Source organism: Macaca nemestrina, chromosome 12, assembly GCF_043159975.1.
Source record: "Macaca nemestrina isolate mMacNem1 chromosome 12, mMacNem.hap1, whole genome shotgun sequence".
NCBI classification, from domain to species: domain Eukaryota; kingdom Metazoa; phylum Chordata; class Mammalia; order Primates; family Cercopithecidae; genus Macaca; species Macaca nemestrina.
Window position 1 is genome coordinate 59042472 of NC_092136.1, and position 16741 is coordinate 59059212.

At 39.1% G+C, this 16741-nt stretch overlaps 1 protein-coding gene and 1 long non-coding RNA gene across 3 annotated transcripts in view; one reads left to right on the forward strand and one right to left on the reverse strand.

Moving 5' to 3' along the window:
* Positions 1-16741, forward strand: part of LOC139357520 (uncharacterized) — a 140160-nt gene that overhangs the window by 55702 nt on the left and 67717 nt on the right. The gene's annotated exons all lie outside the window — the stretch shown is intronic.
* Positions 2031-3117, reverse strand: LOC105488709 (olfactory receptor family 10 subfamily A member 4). The gene has a single exon (XM_011753036.3). The coding sequence runs from the start codon at positions 3000-3002 to the stop codon at positions 2055-2057; it is 948 nt and encodes a 315-aa protein (XP_011751338.2). The 5' UTR covers positions 3003-3117; the 3' UTR covers positions 2031-2054.

Consider the following 16741-nt stretch of genomic DNA (forward strand, 5'->3'; position numbering starts at 1 on the left):
GATCACCCCAATTTTCTTGATGAAGTAGAAGTTGTTTTCTTGAATAAAAGAAGGAAGAGTGGTACAGGGAAAAGTAGCAAACACCTGGATATTAGCTGAGAAGAATAAGGTATGACCAAATGCGTTAGTGTCGTATTGCTGCTGTAAAGATTACCACAAACCTAGTTGCTTAAAACGACATGGATTTGTTATCTGAGAATTCTAGAGTTCAAAAGTCCAAAATCAGTTTCATTGAGTTAAAATTAAGGTGTTAGCAAGACCTACGTTATCTTCTGAAGGCTCTAGGGGAAAATTTTGTCCCCTTGACTTTTTCAGCTTCCACAGGCTGCCTACATTCCTGGATCATGGCCCTGTCTTCTAATTTCAAAATCAATAGCGTATCACCTTCTGTCTTCTCTAACCTCTGCTTCCATGCTTACATTTTTCTGTCCCTCCTTCCGATCATCTTGCCTCCCTCTTAGAAGGATCCTTGTGATTAGATTGGGTCTATCCAGATAGCACAGGATAATCTCCCTATATGAGAATCCTTAAATCACATCTGCAGCCCTTTTACCATGGAAGATACCACCTTCACACGTTCCAAGGACTAGAATATAGATATATTAGAGGGGGCCACTATTTACCTTACCCACCAAGGTCAAGAAAAAGGAATGTGAAGAAGTGATTAAAGTTTGACTGAAATTGGAGACTATCAATTTTTAATGGTGTCAATCTGTTTGTGTGATTGCCATCATGCAAATAGAACCCCATGATCTGCCTTTTCTTTTGAAAATTCTTATGGCCATTTTACAGAATAAGCTGTCTTTCAGCCCTTGTATCACTAGAGCTGAAGGACACTTTGTGAAGGAAAGGAAACTGGTCCTGGTACTTCTATGGCACACAGAGATAGGGTTGTTTATAGAGTTGGTGAGGCAGACATGCCTGTGTAGTAGATATAATTTCACCCTGTAATTATCAATGAATTGCTAGGAGTATGTTTACACACAGTTATGTTGCCCATATCCAAGGCTGCTGTTTGTTGAGTCCAGAGTTGGACTGTGTTCACTAGGTAAAATCATAAACAGAGGCTACTATGTGGCTGAAAGATACACAAGCTTGAAAAAAAACAATTGATTCCATCCAATCACAATAAGATTACAGAAAAAAAAATCCCATAAGCAAAAAATCTTTGGGTTCTTTACACCAGTTCCCCATAATTTCTCCACTTATACTTGACTGGGAGTTCTTTACACCTTTTCTGTCAAGCAGCTCTCATATACCAGGTGAATAATGTGAGATTTAGACATAGTCATCGTGGAGTAACCTTTCTCCAGATAAGGCACAGACTGACTAGTAGCAGAGACAGAACTCTTCCATTGCTAGTCCTCTAAACATGTATACTTTATAAACCACTGGAGGACTGAAGTATCTTTTTATTTTCTGTCTTTATCACTAGGATGTAAATTATATGGGGTAAGAAATTTATCTGTTTTAGTCACCAGTGTGTCTTCAGGGCCTAAACGGAATCTGACATATGCTGAGTGCTAAATAAAAATTTGTTAAAATTTTGAGTTCAAACTCAAATTCATTGAAAAACATGAGTAAAAGGATAAAACAAAACTCTACTATTTATTAGCATTATTATTGTTATTTTAATTACTTTGTAAACAAAGACAGCCTAGAAATATGCAGGTAGGTTTTGGACAAATAGAAGAAAGTAAAGCAGAAAATTATAAAATGAAATGGATGTGGGAGTTCAAGAAAGGTTAAAACAAATTTTAAAAAATGGTGGATTGTAATTATTGATCTTCAGAGGATCCTAATTTATATAAACTAGCAGCATTTCCAGAGACACTGGTACCACCATCCCATAGATACTATGGAATACTATAATGCTTTATTTCATTACTCATGTTCTTTCTTTCAGAAATAGGTCTTAGTAGAAAGTATAAAATTTCAGTAGGCATACTGCGTCACCTGGAAAGAGTAGAAACACAAAACCCACTTGAGGAATCCATTTTTCTGTTTGTTTGTGTGTGCTTACATTTTACCCCTTCAGTTTACATCTAAGCCAATCATAGTTTCTGAGAACCCAGCATCCTGTGGATAACCCGCTTCAGTGCAACCTTCACTTCATTATTCCTTAAGCTGTAGATGATGGGGTTCAACATGGGAGTCACCACTGTGTAAGAGAGTGATAGCAGCTTCTTGCTCTCAAGAGAGGCACTAGATCGTGGTCGGAAATACATGAGGATGGCAGTGCTGTGGAAGAGGGAGACAACCAGGAGATGGGAGGAACAGGTGGAGAAGGCCTTGTGTTTGCCCTCAGCCGACGGCATCCTGAAGATAGTGGAGAGGATGCGCACATAGGATCCCAGAATCAGCAAGAAAGGAAAGACAATGAATAGGACAGTGGCTGTCAGAGCCTCCAGTTCAAACAGAGAGGTGTCGGCACAGACCAGTGCAATAACAGGAGGACTGTCACAGAAGAAGTGGTTCACCCTGTTGGGGCCACAAAAAGGGAAACTGAAAATCCATGTGGTTTGCACAGTGGCCACCGGAAACCCTGAGAACCGAGAGGCAGCTGCCAGCTGGCCACAGGATCTGTGGCCTATGATGACTGGGTAGTGCAAGGGGTCACAGATGGCCACATAGCGGTCATATGCCATGGTGGCCAGGAGGCAGCACTCAGCAGCTCCAAAAAAGAAGAAGAAATACATCTGAGTGGCACATCCAAGGAAGGAGATGGTTGTGTCTTGAATGATCAGGGTCCCCAGCATCTTGGGCACAATAACCAAGTTGAAACCTATCTCCAGGAAGGACAAATTTCTGAGGAAGAAGTGCATAGGACTTTGTAGTGCAGAGTCAGCTATAGTGACCAGGATGATGAGGACATTGCCCATTAAAGTAACCAGGTAAATCGTCAAGAAAAGAAGAAACAGCAGAGCCTGAAGCTCAGTGGACAGGGATGAGAAGCTCACAAGAACAAATTCACTGACAATTGTCCAGTTTTCCCACATCATTCTTCAGCCAAGGACTTCACTGGGCATTCAAAATCTAGGAAGGTAGAAGAAATCTCATATGTTATTTATACCTCTATTATATTCTTATAAAGGCCTCATTCTCTACTTTCCTTGTTATAGTTGTTGAGGATGAAACGTCTATACTCTCCAAAATATAATAAAACAAACTTGACCATTAGATTCACAGTTTTTGGGGGGGAAGAATTCTACTTTTCCAGACTTAATTAATATATCATATATATCTATACATGTCCTGATTTTCTGTTCTCTGTAGAGAATGGCCAAAATCACAGCTTTACATTCATGCTCCTACCTATCTCTCTTCAATAATGTGCTAAGAAAGGCAGGCCAAGCATTTATGAAGAGAGAGGTCTTGATATATGATGAAAACTGGTGAGGTCAGGCAGGTATATTTTTTGCAAAACAAAAATGTAGAAAGGAGAAAAATCAAAGAAACTGATTCAACAATTACTAAATGATTCCTGAGGAGGAGACCCAAATGTGTCTCAATCTCAAGAAACCCATACTCAGGAAGGTTTCACTGTGTTGTAAGAATATCAATACACTCTGAAAATTGCCATGTAAACAAGAAGACACACAACATAGGCAGTGTGGCTTATCTTGATCCCAGGGATGAGTATTTTCCAAGTAGTTTTATGTGTCAAGATAGCATCAGAACCATGGACAGAATCTAGATGGGTTCAGCATGAACTTTTTCATCAGCTCTCCTGGTTGACTTGTGTCTTTACTCTCAAGAAACTTGAAGCTCACATTTTACATGTTAATAAAATACAACTTAAATATACAAGTTTGATTAATAATATGAAATCCCATGAAAAGGAAATAAAAGATTTCATCATGGCTTTAATAACGAAGCTTCAAAATTGGGACCCTGAAATTCTTTGTGATGACCATAAATATATGGAGGATCTCCAGAGCAAGATGGCCGAATAGGAACAGCTCCAGTCTCTAGCTCCCAGCGTGAGTGACACAGACAACGGGTGATTTCTGCATTTTCAACTGAGGTACCAGGTTCATCTCACTGGGAAGTGCCAGACAATCAGCACTGGTCAGCTGGTGCAGCCCGACCAGCAAGAGCTGAAGCAGGGCGAGGCATCACCTCACCTGGGAAGCGCAAGGGGGAAGGGAATCCCTTTTCCTAGCCAGGGGAATTGAGACACACAACACCTGGAAAATTGGGTAACTCCCACCCTAATACTGCGCTTTACCAAGGGTCTTAGCAAAGGGCACACCAGGAGATTATATCACACACCTGGCTGGGAGGGTCCCATGCCCACGGAGCCTCCCTCATTGCTAGCACAGCAGTCTGCGATCTAACTGCAAGGCAGCAGCCAGGCTGGGGGAGGGGCGCCTGCCATTGCTGAGGTTAAGTAGGTAAACACAGCTGCCTGGAAGCTCGAACTGGGTGGAGCCCACAGCAGCTCAAGGAGGCCGGCCTGTCTCTGTAGACTCCACCTCTGGGGACAGGGCATAGCTAAACAAAAAGCAGCAGAAACCTCTTCAGATGCAAATGACCCTGTCTGACAGCTTTGAAGAGAGCAGTGGATCTCCCAACATGGAGGTTGAGATCTGAGAACTGACAGACTGCCTGCTCAAGTGGGTCCCTGACCCCTGAGTAGCCTACCTGGGAGACATCCCCCACTAGGTGCAGACCGACGTCCCACACCTCACACGGCAGGGTACACCCCTGAGACGAAGCTTCCAGAGCAACAATCAGACAGGAACACTTGCTGTTCAGCAATATTCTATCTTCTGCAGCCTCTGCTGCTGATACCCAGGCAAACAGGGTCTGGAGTGGACCTCAAGCAATCTCCAACAGACCTACTGCTGAGGGTCCTGACTGTTAGAAGGAAAACTAACAAACAGAAAGGACACCCACACCAAAACCCCATCAGTACATCACATTCATCAAAGACCAAAGGCAGATAAAACAACAAAGATGGGGAAAAAGCAGGGCAGAAAAACTGGAAATTCAAAAAATCAGAGCGCATCTCCCCCTCAAAAGGAACACATTTCATCACCAGCAACAGATCAAAGTTGGACGGAGAATGACTTTGATGAACTGAGAGAAGAACTCTCACTAAATTCGGTATTCATGGAACGTATCTCAAAATAATCAGAGCTACTTATGACAAACCCACAGCCAATATCATACTGAATGGGCAAAACCTGGAAGCATTCTCTTTGAAAACTGGCACAAGACAGGGATGCCCTCTCTTGCCACTACTATTCAACATAGTGTTGGAAGTTCTCTCTAGGGCAGTCAGGCAAGAGAAAGAAATAAAGGGTATTCAGTTAGGAAAAGAGGAAGTCAAATTGTCCCTGTTTGCAGATGACATGATTGTATATTTAGAAAACCCCATCGTCTCAGCCCAAAATCCCCTTAAGCTGATAAGCAACTTCAGCAAAGTCTCAGGATACAAAATCAATGTGCAAAAATCACAAGCATTCTTATACCCCAGTAACAGACAAACAGAGAGCCAAATCATGAATGAACTTCCATTCACAATTGTTTCAAAGAGAATAGAATACCTAGGAATCCAACTTACAAGGGATGTAAAGGACCTCTTCAAGGAGAACCACAAACCACTACTCAGTGAAATAAAAGAGGACACAAACAAATGGAGGAACATATCATGCTCATGGTTAGGAAGAATCAATATCGTGAAAATGGCCATACTGCCCAAGGTAATTTATAGATTCAATGCCATCCCCATCAAGCTACCAATGACTTTCTTCACAGAATTGGAAAAAACTGCTTTAAAGTTCATATGGAACCAAAAAAGAGCCCGCATTGCCAAGACAATCCTAAGTTAAAAGAACAAAGCTGGAGGCATCACGCTACCTGACTTCAAACTATACTACAAGGCTACAGTAATGAAAACAGCATGGTACTGGTACCAAAACAGAGATATAGACCAATGGAACAGAACAGAGTCCTCAGAAATAATACCACACATCTACAGCCATCTGATCTTTGACAAACCTCAGAAAAACAAGAAATGGGGAAAGGATTCTCTATTTAATAAATGGTGTTGGGAAAATTGGCTAGCCATAAATAGAAAGCTGAAACTGGATCCTTTCCTTACTCCTTATATGAAAATTAATTCAAGATGGATTGGGGACTTAAATGTCAGACCTAATGCCATGAAAACCCTAGAAGAAAACCTAGGTAATACCATGCAGGACATAGGCATGGGCAAGGACTTCATGTCTAAAACACCAAAAGCAACGGCAACAAAAGCCAAAATTGACAAATGGGATCTAATTAAATTAAAGAGCTTCTGCACAGCAAAAGAAACTACCATCAGAGTGAACAGGCAACCTACAGAATGGGAGAAAATTTTTGCCATCTACTCAGCTGACAAAGGGCTAATATCCAGAACCTACAAAGAACTCAAACAAATTTACAAGAAAAAAACAAACAACCCCATCAAAAAGTGGGCAAAGGATATGAACAGACATTTCTCAAAAGAAGACATGCATACAGCCAACAGACACATGAAAAAATGCTCATCATCACTGGCCATCAGATAAATGCAAATCCAAACCACAATGAGATACCATCACCAGTTAGAATGGCAATCATTAAAAAGTCAGGAAACAACAGGTGCTGGAGAGGACGTGGAGAAATAGGAACACTTTTACACGTTGGTGGGATTGTAAACTAGTTCAACCATTATGGAAAACAGTATGGCGATTCCTCAAGGATCTAGAACTAGAAATACCATATGACCCAGCCATCCTATTACTGGGTATATACCCAAAGGATTATAAATCATGCTGCTATAAAGACACATGCACACATATGTTTATTGAGGCACTATTCACAATAGCAAAGACTTGGAATCAACCCAAATGTCCATCGGTGATAGACTGGATGAAGAAAATGTGGCACATATACACCATGGAATACTATGCAGCCATAAAAAGGGATGAGTTTGTGTCCTTTGTAGGTACATGGATGCAGCTGGAAACCATCATTCCCAGCAAACTATCGCAAGAACAGAAAACCAAACACCGCATGTTCTCACTCATAGGTGGGAACTGAACAATGAGATCACTTGGATTCGGGAAGGGGAACATCACACACAGGGGCCTATTATGGGGAGGGGGGAAAGGGGAGGGATTGCACTGGGAGTTATACCTGATGTAAATGACGAGTTGATGGGTGCTGACAAGTTGATGGGTGCAGCACACCAACATGGCACAAGTATACATATGTAAACCTGCACATTGTGCACATGTACCCTAGAACTTAACATATAATAAAAAAAAAAACCATATGGAGGAATAAAATCTGAAGCACTTAGCATGTTGTCTGCTATACTGTACATGCTCCATAAATGTTAACCATTATAATTATTGATATAATGCCAGACCTATCTTCCAAAATCTTCTTATCCAACTGATTGCCAAAACTCACTATAGCCCCTACTATTCAATCTCTAAAATAAAATAATTTATTCAATAAACGTTGATTATCAGAAGATAATTCTGTATGCTATTCTCTGTTTTAGATACTGAAGATAATATATTAGCAAATAAAACAAGCAAAAATCTCTGCCCTCATAAAACTCGTCTTATCATAGGGAAGACAGGTTATAAACAAATTATGTCAGGCTAGGCATAGAGGCTCACGCTTGTAATCCCAGTACTTTGGGAGGCCGGGGCTGGCGGATCACCTGAGGTCGGGAGTTCAAGACCAGCCTGACCAACACAGAGAAACCCTCTCTACTAAAAATACAAAATTAGCTCCGCGTGGTGGTGCGTGCCTGTAATCCCAGCTACTCAGGAGGCTGAGGCAGGAGAATTGCTGTAACACGGTTGGGGGGTGTTGGGGGGTGGGGGCGGAAGTTGCGGTGAGCCGCCAAGATCACACACGGCACTCCAACATGGCCAACAAGAGTGAAATTCCATCTCAAAAATAAATAAATAAATAAATTATGTTAGTAAAAAGTATAGTATATAAGAGCAATGGAAAAGAATAAAGTAGTAGAGAAGGAGATAAACATTTAGGGGTGGAAAGTGTCAGAGAAAGCTTCAATGAGAATATGATATTTGAGTAAAGTTCTGAGCAGGTGCAAGAGGTGAATTTAGATTGGTGAAGGAAAGAGGGCGGTAAAGAGAAAAAAATGAGAAAATGCTATTTTAATTTTTTTGCTGATTCACATTCATTTAAAACAATTCAACCAGAGAATCACTTCTTTTATGAAAACATCCTTGATACCTCATCTACTTTCATAGTAAGAATGAACATTTCTGAAGCATCAAATAAGCACCACACATCGTTCCAAGTATTTTGCATGTATTATCTTATTTGATTCTCACAACACCTGAAGATACAGATAGTATTATTATACCCATTTTACAGTCAAGGAACCTGAGACACAGAGAAGCTGAGTAGTTTTTTCAGCAAGTGTTGGCATCCTGGGTTGTCTGAGTCCAAGTCAGGGATTTGGCTGTCAAGTGATACTTGCACTCACTTTTTGAGAATGGGAATAAATCTGAGCCCACAGGTGAGGACAAGCCAGTATCCAGTACAGGATGGTAGTAAGAACAAATAACACAATTTCTAAAGATGGGCAGAAAATTTCAATATATTAGTAACATTGGAGAATTGGAATACCACTTTCATAGTTCTTATTTTAGAATAATCATTATTGTATGTATCTGTCTCATATGGTAGATGACATACTCCTTGAAATAGAAATTGTGTTATTCAATTTTTTACCACAATGCCTAGAAAGGTAGATGCCCAATAAATTGTTATTGAATGAATTAATAGATAATGAAGAAAATGTGGTAAATAATCAGGGAAACATCTACACAGACACAAAGGTAGGTACAGTGAGCCCCATTCATAAGGAATTTAGACAAAGGCACAAAAGAATATAGTATAGCATCATACAATTAACACAGACTTAAACAATGATAAGAGATATAAATGTACTTGTCTGCTTCCTCCACCTCAAACCTCCTCTTTATAGCTACCCATTTCAGTAAATGGCACCACCCCAAAGTACAAGCCAGGAACTGGGATATAATCCTTCAATTTGTCCCCCAAATTTGATTATTTTTACTCCTAAAAACTAATTCAGTGTCAACTTCTTCAGCTCTACCACCACTGCCTTTAGGTTCTGGATTCATTTTCTGGCCTGGAATATGGTAGGAACCTGCTTCTGGTTCATTCTCTTCAAACCATCCTTGGCTTGTATGTGATCTGTCAGCAACTCTGGTTAAGTCACTTACCTGCTTAATGTCTTTCAATTACTCCATATGGCCCCTGGGATAAAGTAAATCCTTTGACAAGGTGTTTTCCTATGATCTCTGCTTATTTTTCCAGTTTCAAATCCCCAGTGCAGCTGATTTTTCAGTCACACAAAAATACTTTGTGTTCCTTCACACATCATAGTCTCTCAGCACTCCTGTGTTTGTGCATCCAGCACTCTTCTGTTGGAATCCTTCCCCTGAAACTATGTATAACTTCTTTTTTAGGTTTTGGGTTATTCTTACTTGCTTTACTTCAAATTCTTTACCCTTAGTCTCTATATTTTTAATTGATATGTAATAGTTGGACATATTTTGGGAGTACATGTGATATTTTGATACATGTATACAATGCATAATGATCAAATCAGGATAATTGGGATATCCATCACCTCAAGCATCATTTCTTTGTGTTGGGATGGTCATTATGTTAAGTAAAATAAGCCAGGCACAGAAAGATAAATATCACATGTTCTTACTCATATGTAGGAGTTTTAAAAGTATAACCTTCTGCTCATCTTGTAAGAATTGGCTAAAACATCACTTTTTGAAGTTTCTTGTCCTCCCTTGGCAGAATCAATACTTTTTTTTTTCTGTCTCATAACGCTTTGTGTAAAACTCTTAGAGTATTTTTATAATTGTGTACCTGTGCATCTATTTATATTATCTTAATTGTTAACAACATGAGGACAAATCCATTTGTTCATCCTGTATTTTTTGCACCTAACAAACTGCTTAACTCCAAGTGCTCCGTATTTAATGCAGCCTAAAGTTTAATTATTTTTATAGCACTTTGATGACACTGTTGGATCTCTAACTGAGCCTACAAAGTCAGAACTCTTATGGATTTTTTTTAATAGGTGGTATATTACTGGGTTTTGTCTTCCAAGGTATATTTCTTTTGTTTAAATATTTTGCTGTGTTCTGAGAAAATATTTTAAAAGGTTTATTCTAATATAATAGTTTTACATCTCTCAGTGTGTCTTGGGTATCCACTCCCCTAAAATATTTAATCAAAATGTTTTCCGGGAGAGGGTCAAGACACTGAGACACATCAATTAAACCATATCCTAAAATTGACACCAATTTTTTATTCTATACTTTCTGCGCAAAGCTATCTATTTTTTCTCTCAGTGACCTTAAATCATTTCAGATACCGGTTGGGTTTTTTAAAAACACAGTTATAAGTGCTGTCATCTGTTAATGTGGCAACAGAGAGCTCATGAAAGAATTAGTCAAATATCTTGGTGAAGCACAGCTAAACCATTTTGGCCCTCATTCCTTAATCTGAGATCTAATGTCAACTTCCTTGTAAAGCCTTTTGGATCATCCTCATTCCCCATATGGGTATAATTAATTGTTTTCTCCTTGTGTTCATCATAACATTTAAAAGTACCCTTATTATAACAATGGTTTTATATATTAATTATTTTTACATATATGTTCTCTCCTGCAAATTATATACTCCTTGGAGACACAAACAAAATCACATCCATCATTATGTCCATATTACATTGCTTGGTACATATTAAGTAATAATAAATATTTATTGAATTATGAATTAACATTTATTTTAATAATAATAGTGAATTGGCCTACCATATGAGTATTTATCTTAAAAAGTTAATGATGTTCTTTGTCATGAAATTATTAGTGAATCCATCATGGATTTAAGTAATTGTTATTTTTTTAAGTTTTTGTAAAAAATCCTTTTAACAACGTTTTGAATTATTGTCTGTTTTAAATTATAAGAGAAATGGAAATAAATGTAGAATTATAAAACTCTGTACAAATTGAATTCTTATTGTCCTTATTATTATCACTGATATTACTATAGTTTCAAAAAAAAAAAAACTCTGAACAAAAATTTTTGGTGAAACAGTGCTGGATAGATAGAAAAAAATCCAATGAAGTGTAACCAAGGCCCATTATAGTTGAAACCAGAGAAAAAAGTGCAAAACAGCATAGTCTGAGAATTTCCTGAAGATATACAACCAGATACTAGTTAGCCACTGGCCAACATGTGACTAAAGGCTGGGAAGAAAAAGGTTCTAAGGCTGAAAATTCAGACATTATCAGAGTATTGCTGCATATTCAGTAAATGAAGCTGAGAGAACCCACATATACCTAATAGTAGGTTTGGTTTTTTATTTGTTTATTTGTTTTTTGCTTTTAGAGCAGGGATGTCCTCTCCTTTTTTACAAACCAGGTTTTATAGGGAATTGCAATACTTAAATCCATAAGGAAAAGCAAGGGCAGGGGCAGGGCCTCAGGGCTCTACTGCTTGGGTTTTACTTTCTCTTGTCCCCTGAAATGTCCCCCTCAGGCATCTTAAGGGCCCTAGGGCTGCAAGAAATACAATGTGAAAACCCGATTTAGGACTTTTCAAGTGCCTCCTTCTCATACTTGTAATTCTATATTTTCCTTCATTTGCCTTCATCCCTCTTTAACCTTCTCCTTCATATTTTCTCTTTGGATTTATCCTTCCCTCACTTTCTCTTTCATACCCTTCGACTTCTCTTCTGTTTTTAGTTTTTTAGGTTTTTCCTCTAAGTAGGGAAGGGATGGTAGAGGGGAAGTTCCTGGGAAGATGTGAAGTATTCCTATAACTGCACGCATGTAGCTATAGCTGTCAGGCTGTTATCATGCAGTATAATTCAGGTACTGTTTTACTACTGGTCTTGCAAAGCACAGAACCTTTGATAAGTGTGGTTGTGGCTGCAGCCATCAGAGAGAGATGGGAGAGAACCCTAGCGGGAGGGAAAAGCTAGGCGGAAACTTAGTTGAGGTTGCCTGGTCAGCCGCTTCTCTGTCCAGAATGTTTCCTTTCAGGGATAATATCTTAGAGAGTCTGTGTTTTGTTTCAGTACGGAAGAACTGGATAACATAAGAACTTTGTGAAATTACCACATAAATGATGGTCTGAGACCACATAGTTGCAATGGCAAGGACTTTGGAGCCTTAAGTTCAGAGTTAAAATTCTGGCTGTTTATTTATTCATTTATTTATTTTTAACTGAGATGCTGAGCTGCTGACATGACCTTTTCTGAATTATGTTTTTATTAATTGTAAAATGGTAATTGTAATAAATGTCCTACCTACCTGACAGGGTAGTTGTGAGAGTGAAATGAGAGATAATATATACGTAAACATTTTGAACATTCGAAAGCACAATGCATATCTTACCATTATGTTCTATCCTTTCCTAGATTCCCTAATTTGTCAAGTCCTATAAAACTCCAGGTTCTTTGCTTGAGGCCCATGCTCTCTTTTCTTGTCTTTGAGAAATGTATCCAAAAAGACACATTTTTTATGGTGAGCCTCTATACAAGAGGTTTCAAGTCTGTGCCCCACCCTCTTACCCTTTACTCACCTCCTGCCAGTGACATCTGTCTGTATAAATTCCAGAGAAACCCTGGTCTATATCAGTCACTCTAGAACAGCCTTAGGCTATTTCTGAGTGAGTGACTGCAGGGGAGTCCTAAATTATGGCTTTGTCTGTGTAAGTCATTGCAGAGAAGCCCTGGGCTGTGTCGGAGGCATCAGTCATTCCAAAGATGCTCTGGGCTGTGCTTGTCTCAGTCCACAATGCTAGTGAATTCTGGATTATACCTTTGTCACATTCTCAAAGAAGCTTTGTCCCAGGGTTGTGTCAGTCACTCCAGGCAAATCCTGGGCTGTGGCTGGGTCAGTCCCTCTAAAGAAGCCCCCAGCTGTGCAGCATGTCACTCTAGAGCAGTTCTGCACTGAGTCTGTGCAGTCACTCTAGAGGATTCCAGACTGGGTCTCAGGATTATTTCATTCCCTGCTGTTTACTGCAGGGAAGTGATTCCCCCAGTGCTTTGTTTTCCTAAGGTGAAGTCATAGATTCACTTTCTGACAGGTATGAGTTTTGGGGAGTTCCCAGGAGTGCAAAAATTCTTGAAGATTCTGCAATCTTATAATTAGAGGAAGGTCTTTACAGTAGCTCCAAATTTTTCTGCACTTGTGAGGCTACAAGTATAAAGGGACAAAACTCAGTGGTCTATCTATCCTCCAAGGTTTGTACCCAAGAGAGATTAGAGGAGTGTACCAGTATTCTTTCCATAGTTCCCCTCACTTTTCATTCTTTTGGGCTGGTTCTCAGGAGTATTTCTGATCTGAACTCAGAAGTTTTCAGTCATGAGGAAGATAACCAATTAATCATTGTCTAAACGAAGTAGAGAATATTAATAAAAACCATAAAGAGTTCATTGGGGATGCTGTTGGTTGGGGAGGTTATTAACTCCATGGTAAGATGAAGAAACTCCAACTAACAGTGTCAACATTCTAACCTTTCTGCAATAGGAATTGAAGTTGAGGAAGTAAGGTACAGTCAATGCTTTGGGATAAAATTCCCCCCCAGACAATAAGGGCTTCATTCAAAGACCCAAATGGACATTGAATATTTCTTACTGTTTTTGAAAGAGACCTTTGATTGCATGTTTCTTACTGAAAGCAGCAATCTTATCTGCCTTGTTACTGTTTGCTTAGTATCTAGCATGGTATCTGCACTTATGTGCTTGAATTTTTCCACAAGGCATATTTAATGTACTGACCTTCTGTCTCACTCCGATCTATATAACTTGAGATTTTCTATTTTGATTGATTAGAATGGCATGCTCATCTTGTACTTTGTTCTATGGAAATACTCCACATTCCCCCCCCTACTCCAAAAAAAGTGTTAATAGAGAGGTTACTCAGTGGATAAAAATTAATAGCTATTTATTGTTCCCCCGATAACTCTTATCTTCTTCCAGTGTATACTCTAAATCCCTGTTGGCTCCCATGCTTACTTGAGATTACAACCAAAGATAATGTGAGAATAGATATGGCCACCTGACTTCTCTCTGCCATTCTTCCTCTCGTCCTCTTCCTCTCCCCTGGTCCTGCTCTCTAGCATTTGGAGGAGTAACAATAGTAACACAGGCTGCAATGACCAATGAACAAATGCACAAGATCCACTTTGGGTCTTGCTTCATTCGTCCAACAAATATTTAGTGAGTGCCTAAAAAGTAGCAAGCACTAGAGATTAAATAATAAATTTAATGGACATTGTCCTTGGCCTCATGGAACATACAGTTTAGAGGGGGAAGCAAACATCAAACAACCATGTAAAAATGTGAAATTACAACTGTAATCAACATGTAACTAGAAGAAAGCTATGTATCTTCAAAAATAGCACCACCATTTCCCCTTTCCCCGGATATAAACTATAAGCATGAGAGACCTGGATAATAATTTAATAAAGTTATTATGAGCAGCAACCCCAAAGCCTCAGCCATGTTTTAGGATTGCTAAACAACAAGCCTTTATGAGGTAAATCAGTCATCATGAGCTACTTTCTCAGTCCCAGAAATCTCAAAGGGGAGGACTATAAAAGTAGGAGATGAAAGAAAAGAAATATCACTACCCTATGTAATGATGTATGGTTCTGAGTCCATTGTGAAAAATAAAGATACCTTCAAAATAATGAATAAGAAAATATTTATTTTCTACATATGTGTAGACTCTTCTAATAATTAATGCATATCTTTGGGAGATGGGTTTGAATATTTGTGTTTGGTTCAAATTACTCATAGAACAATCACACTGGTGGGTAGATGTTGAACTTGGAGAGGTCACCATACATTGAACTGTGTTCTAGATTTAGGGTGTTAGTGGTCATTATTTTCCATGGTAATCTTTTTATTTGTACAAATTGATGGGGCACATGTGAAACTTTGTTACATATACATGCTGCATGATCAAGTGATCAAGTCAGAATAATTAGGGTCCATCATCCTGGAACAATACATTGCTATTTAACTATAGTCAACAGGGTCATTTTTAAGTGTTCTGATTAAATTCTTTTGTTTTTTTCTTGATTCATACACTCAGATGATGACAAGCATTTCTAAAACAAGGACTGTAGTGGACACTGTTGTAGTTCCTTCTTAATACTTCTGAATCACTTTTACTGGCTCTGTGCCTCCTTTCTCAGCTTCTTCAAGCTTTACTTTAAAAAAATTATCAAGGTAATGAACATATCCATCACCTCCAAATGTTTCCTTGAGGGGGGTAGCAGGCAGGGGGTGGGACGGCAGTAAGAACACTTAGCATAGCCTTTACTTGATTTCTTTCTAACAGCTTACACCTGCAACCTTCAAAAGAATGTCCTTGGGCATTAGGAACCCTCTCCAGGACACAGAGGTGCCTGAGAGTTTTACTTGTCTCCTTTGCTCACCCCACAGTCCACCAGTAGCCAATGGATGGCTGGAGTGGCCTACTTCCTATGTCCTAATGTGAACAAACTCTGAGATTTATGAATGTCCTGAAATTCCTTGCTGGATCAGTTTGAGTTTGGGATTTCAATTGAAATTGCACCTTTGTTTAGCCTCTTCTCCATTTCTACTCAACTTTCCCCATTCAATTAATGGTTTTGCTTTAACAAGTCAGCTTTACTTGAGTCCTTGCTCCATATCTGATTCTAGGAAAAACTGGCCTGTGATGAAAGTCTTTGGTCCTAAGACAAGTCTAATTCCCATTGGTTGAAGGTAGATATTCTTAAAATGTGGAAAGGGATTCATAACATGGAGATATGAAGGAAAAAGCTTCAGGCTTGACTTTCTGTGTAAAGAATATTCATTTACTTTATACCTCTTTTATGGATCTCTTCCAGGCTTTCAGAACACCTATGCTGTACTACAGGAACTGATCAAGAATCAGCCCTCTTCTCTTGAGCAATGTATTTCCCCACATGTAATCTACTTTTAAGAATCCTATCAATTCTTCCTCCAAAATTATTTTAAATTAGTTCCTACTCATATCATTCCACTCCAGGTCACCATCATTTCTCAGTTGGACCACCCACTCATTTATTCTTCTTTCATACACAACTGAAAAATCAGAGAGTGATTTCATTGTAATGTGAAAGTTTTTCTTGGGCAAGACAAATCTTCAACAATGAGGTAAATGTCTTTAGGCTTTGGCATCAGGAACCCTTATGTCTATTTTATAGAAAAAATTTAAAATGTGCCTGAATCTTAGGCCTCATCCCCAGAGAGAAGTATCCCTTGCTTTATGCAGCTTTTGGCTCCTGGCAAGTGGCATTGATTCCCATGACCACAAAAGAACTACCCCCTACCCCAGTTCAAACTGTCTCAGCATCAAACGTGACTGTTCTAATCAAAGCATTGTTGGTATTTTCATTCTACTGTTGTTGTATATTTTAAATATCTACTGTGGCAACCTCCAGCCTCAATGACCTGCCTGCCTGGGCAGTCTAAGTTGTCTCTCTGGGGACCAAATGTTGTTTCGATTAATGCCTTGTCTTTAAAGTTGCATGTATTTTGAGTCTAGTCCTAACCCTAGCCCTACTTCCCCATAATATTTTTAATGCAAAGGTTTGCATAACATAAGCTTTTCAGGAATCATGGCCCATGCCTGTA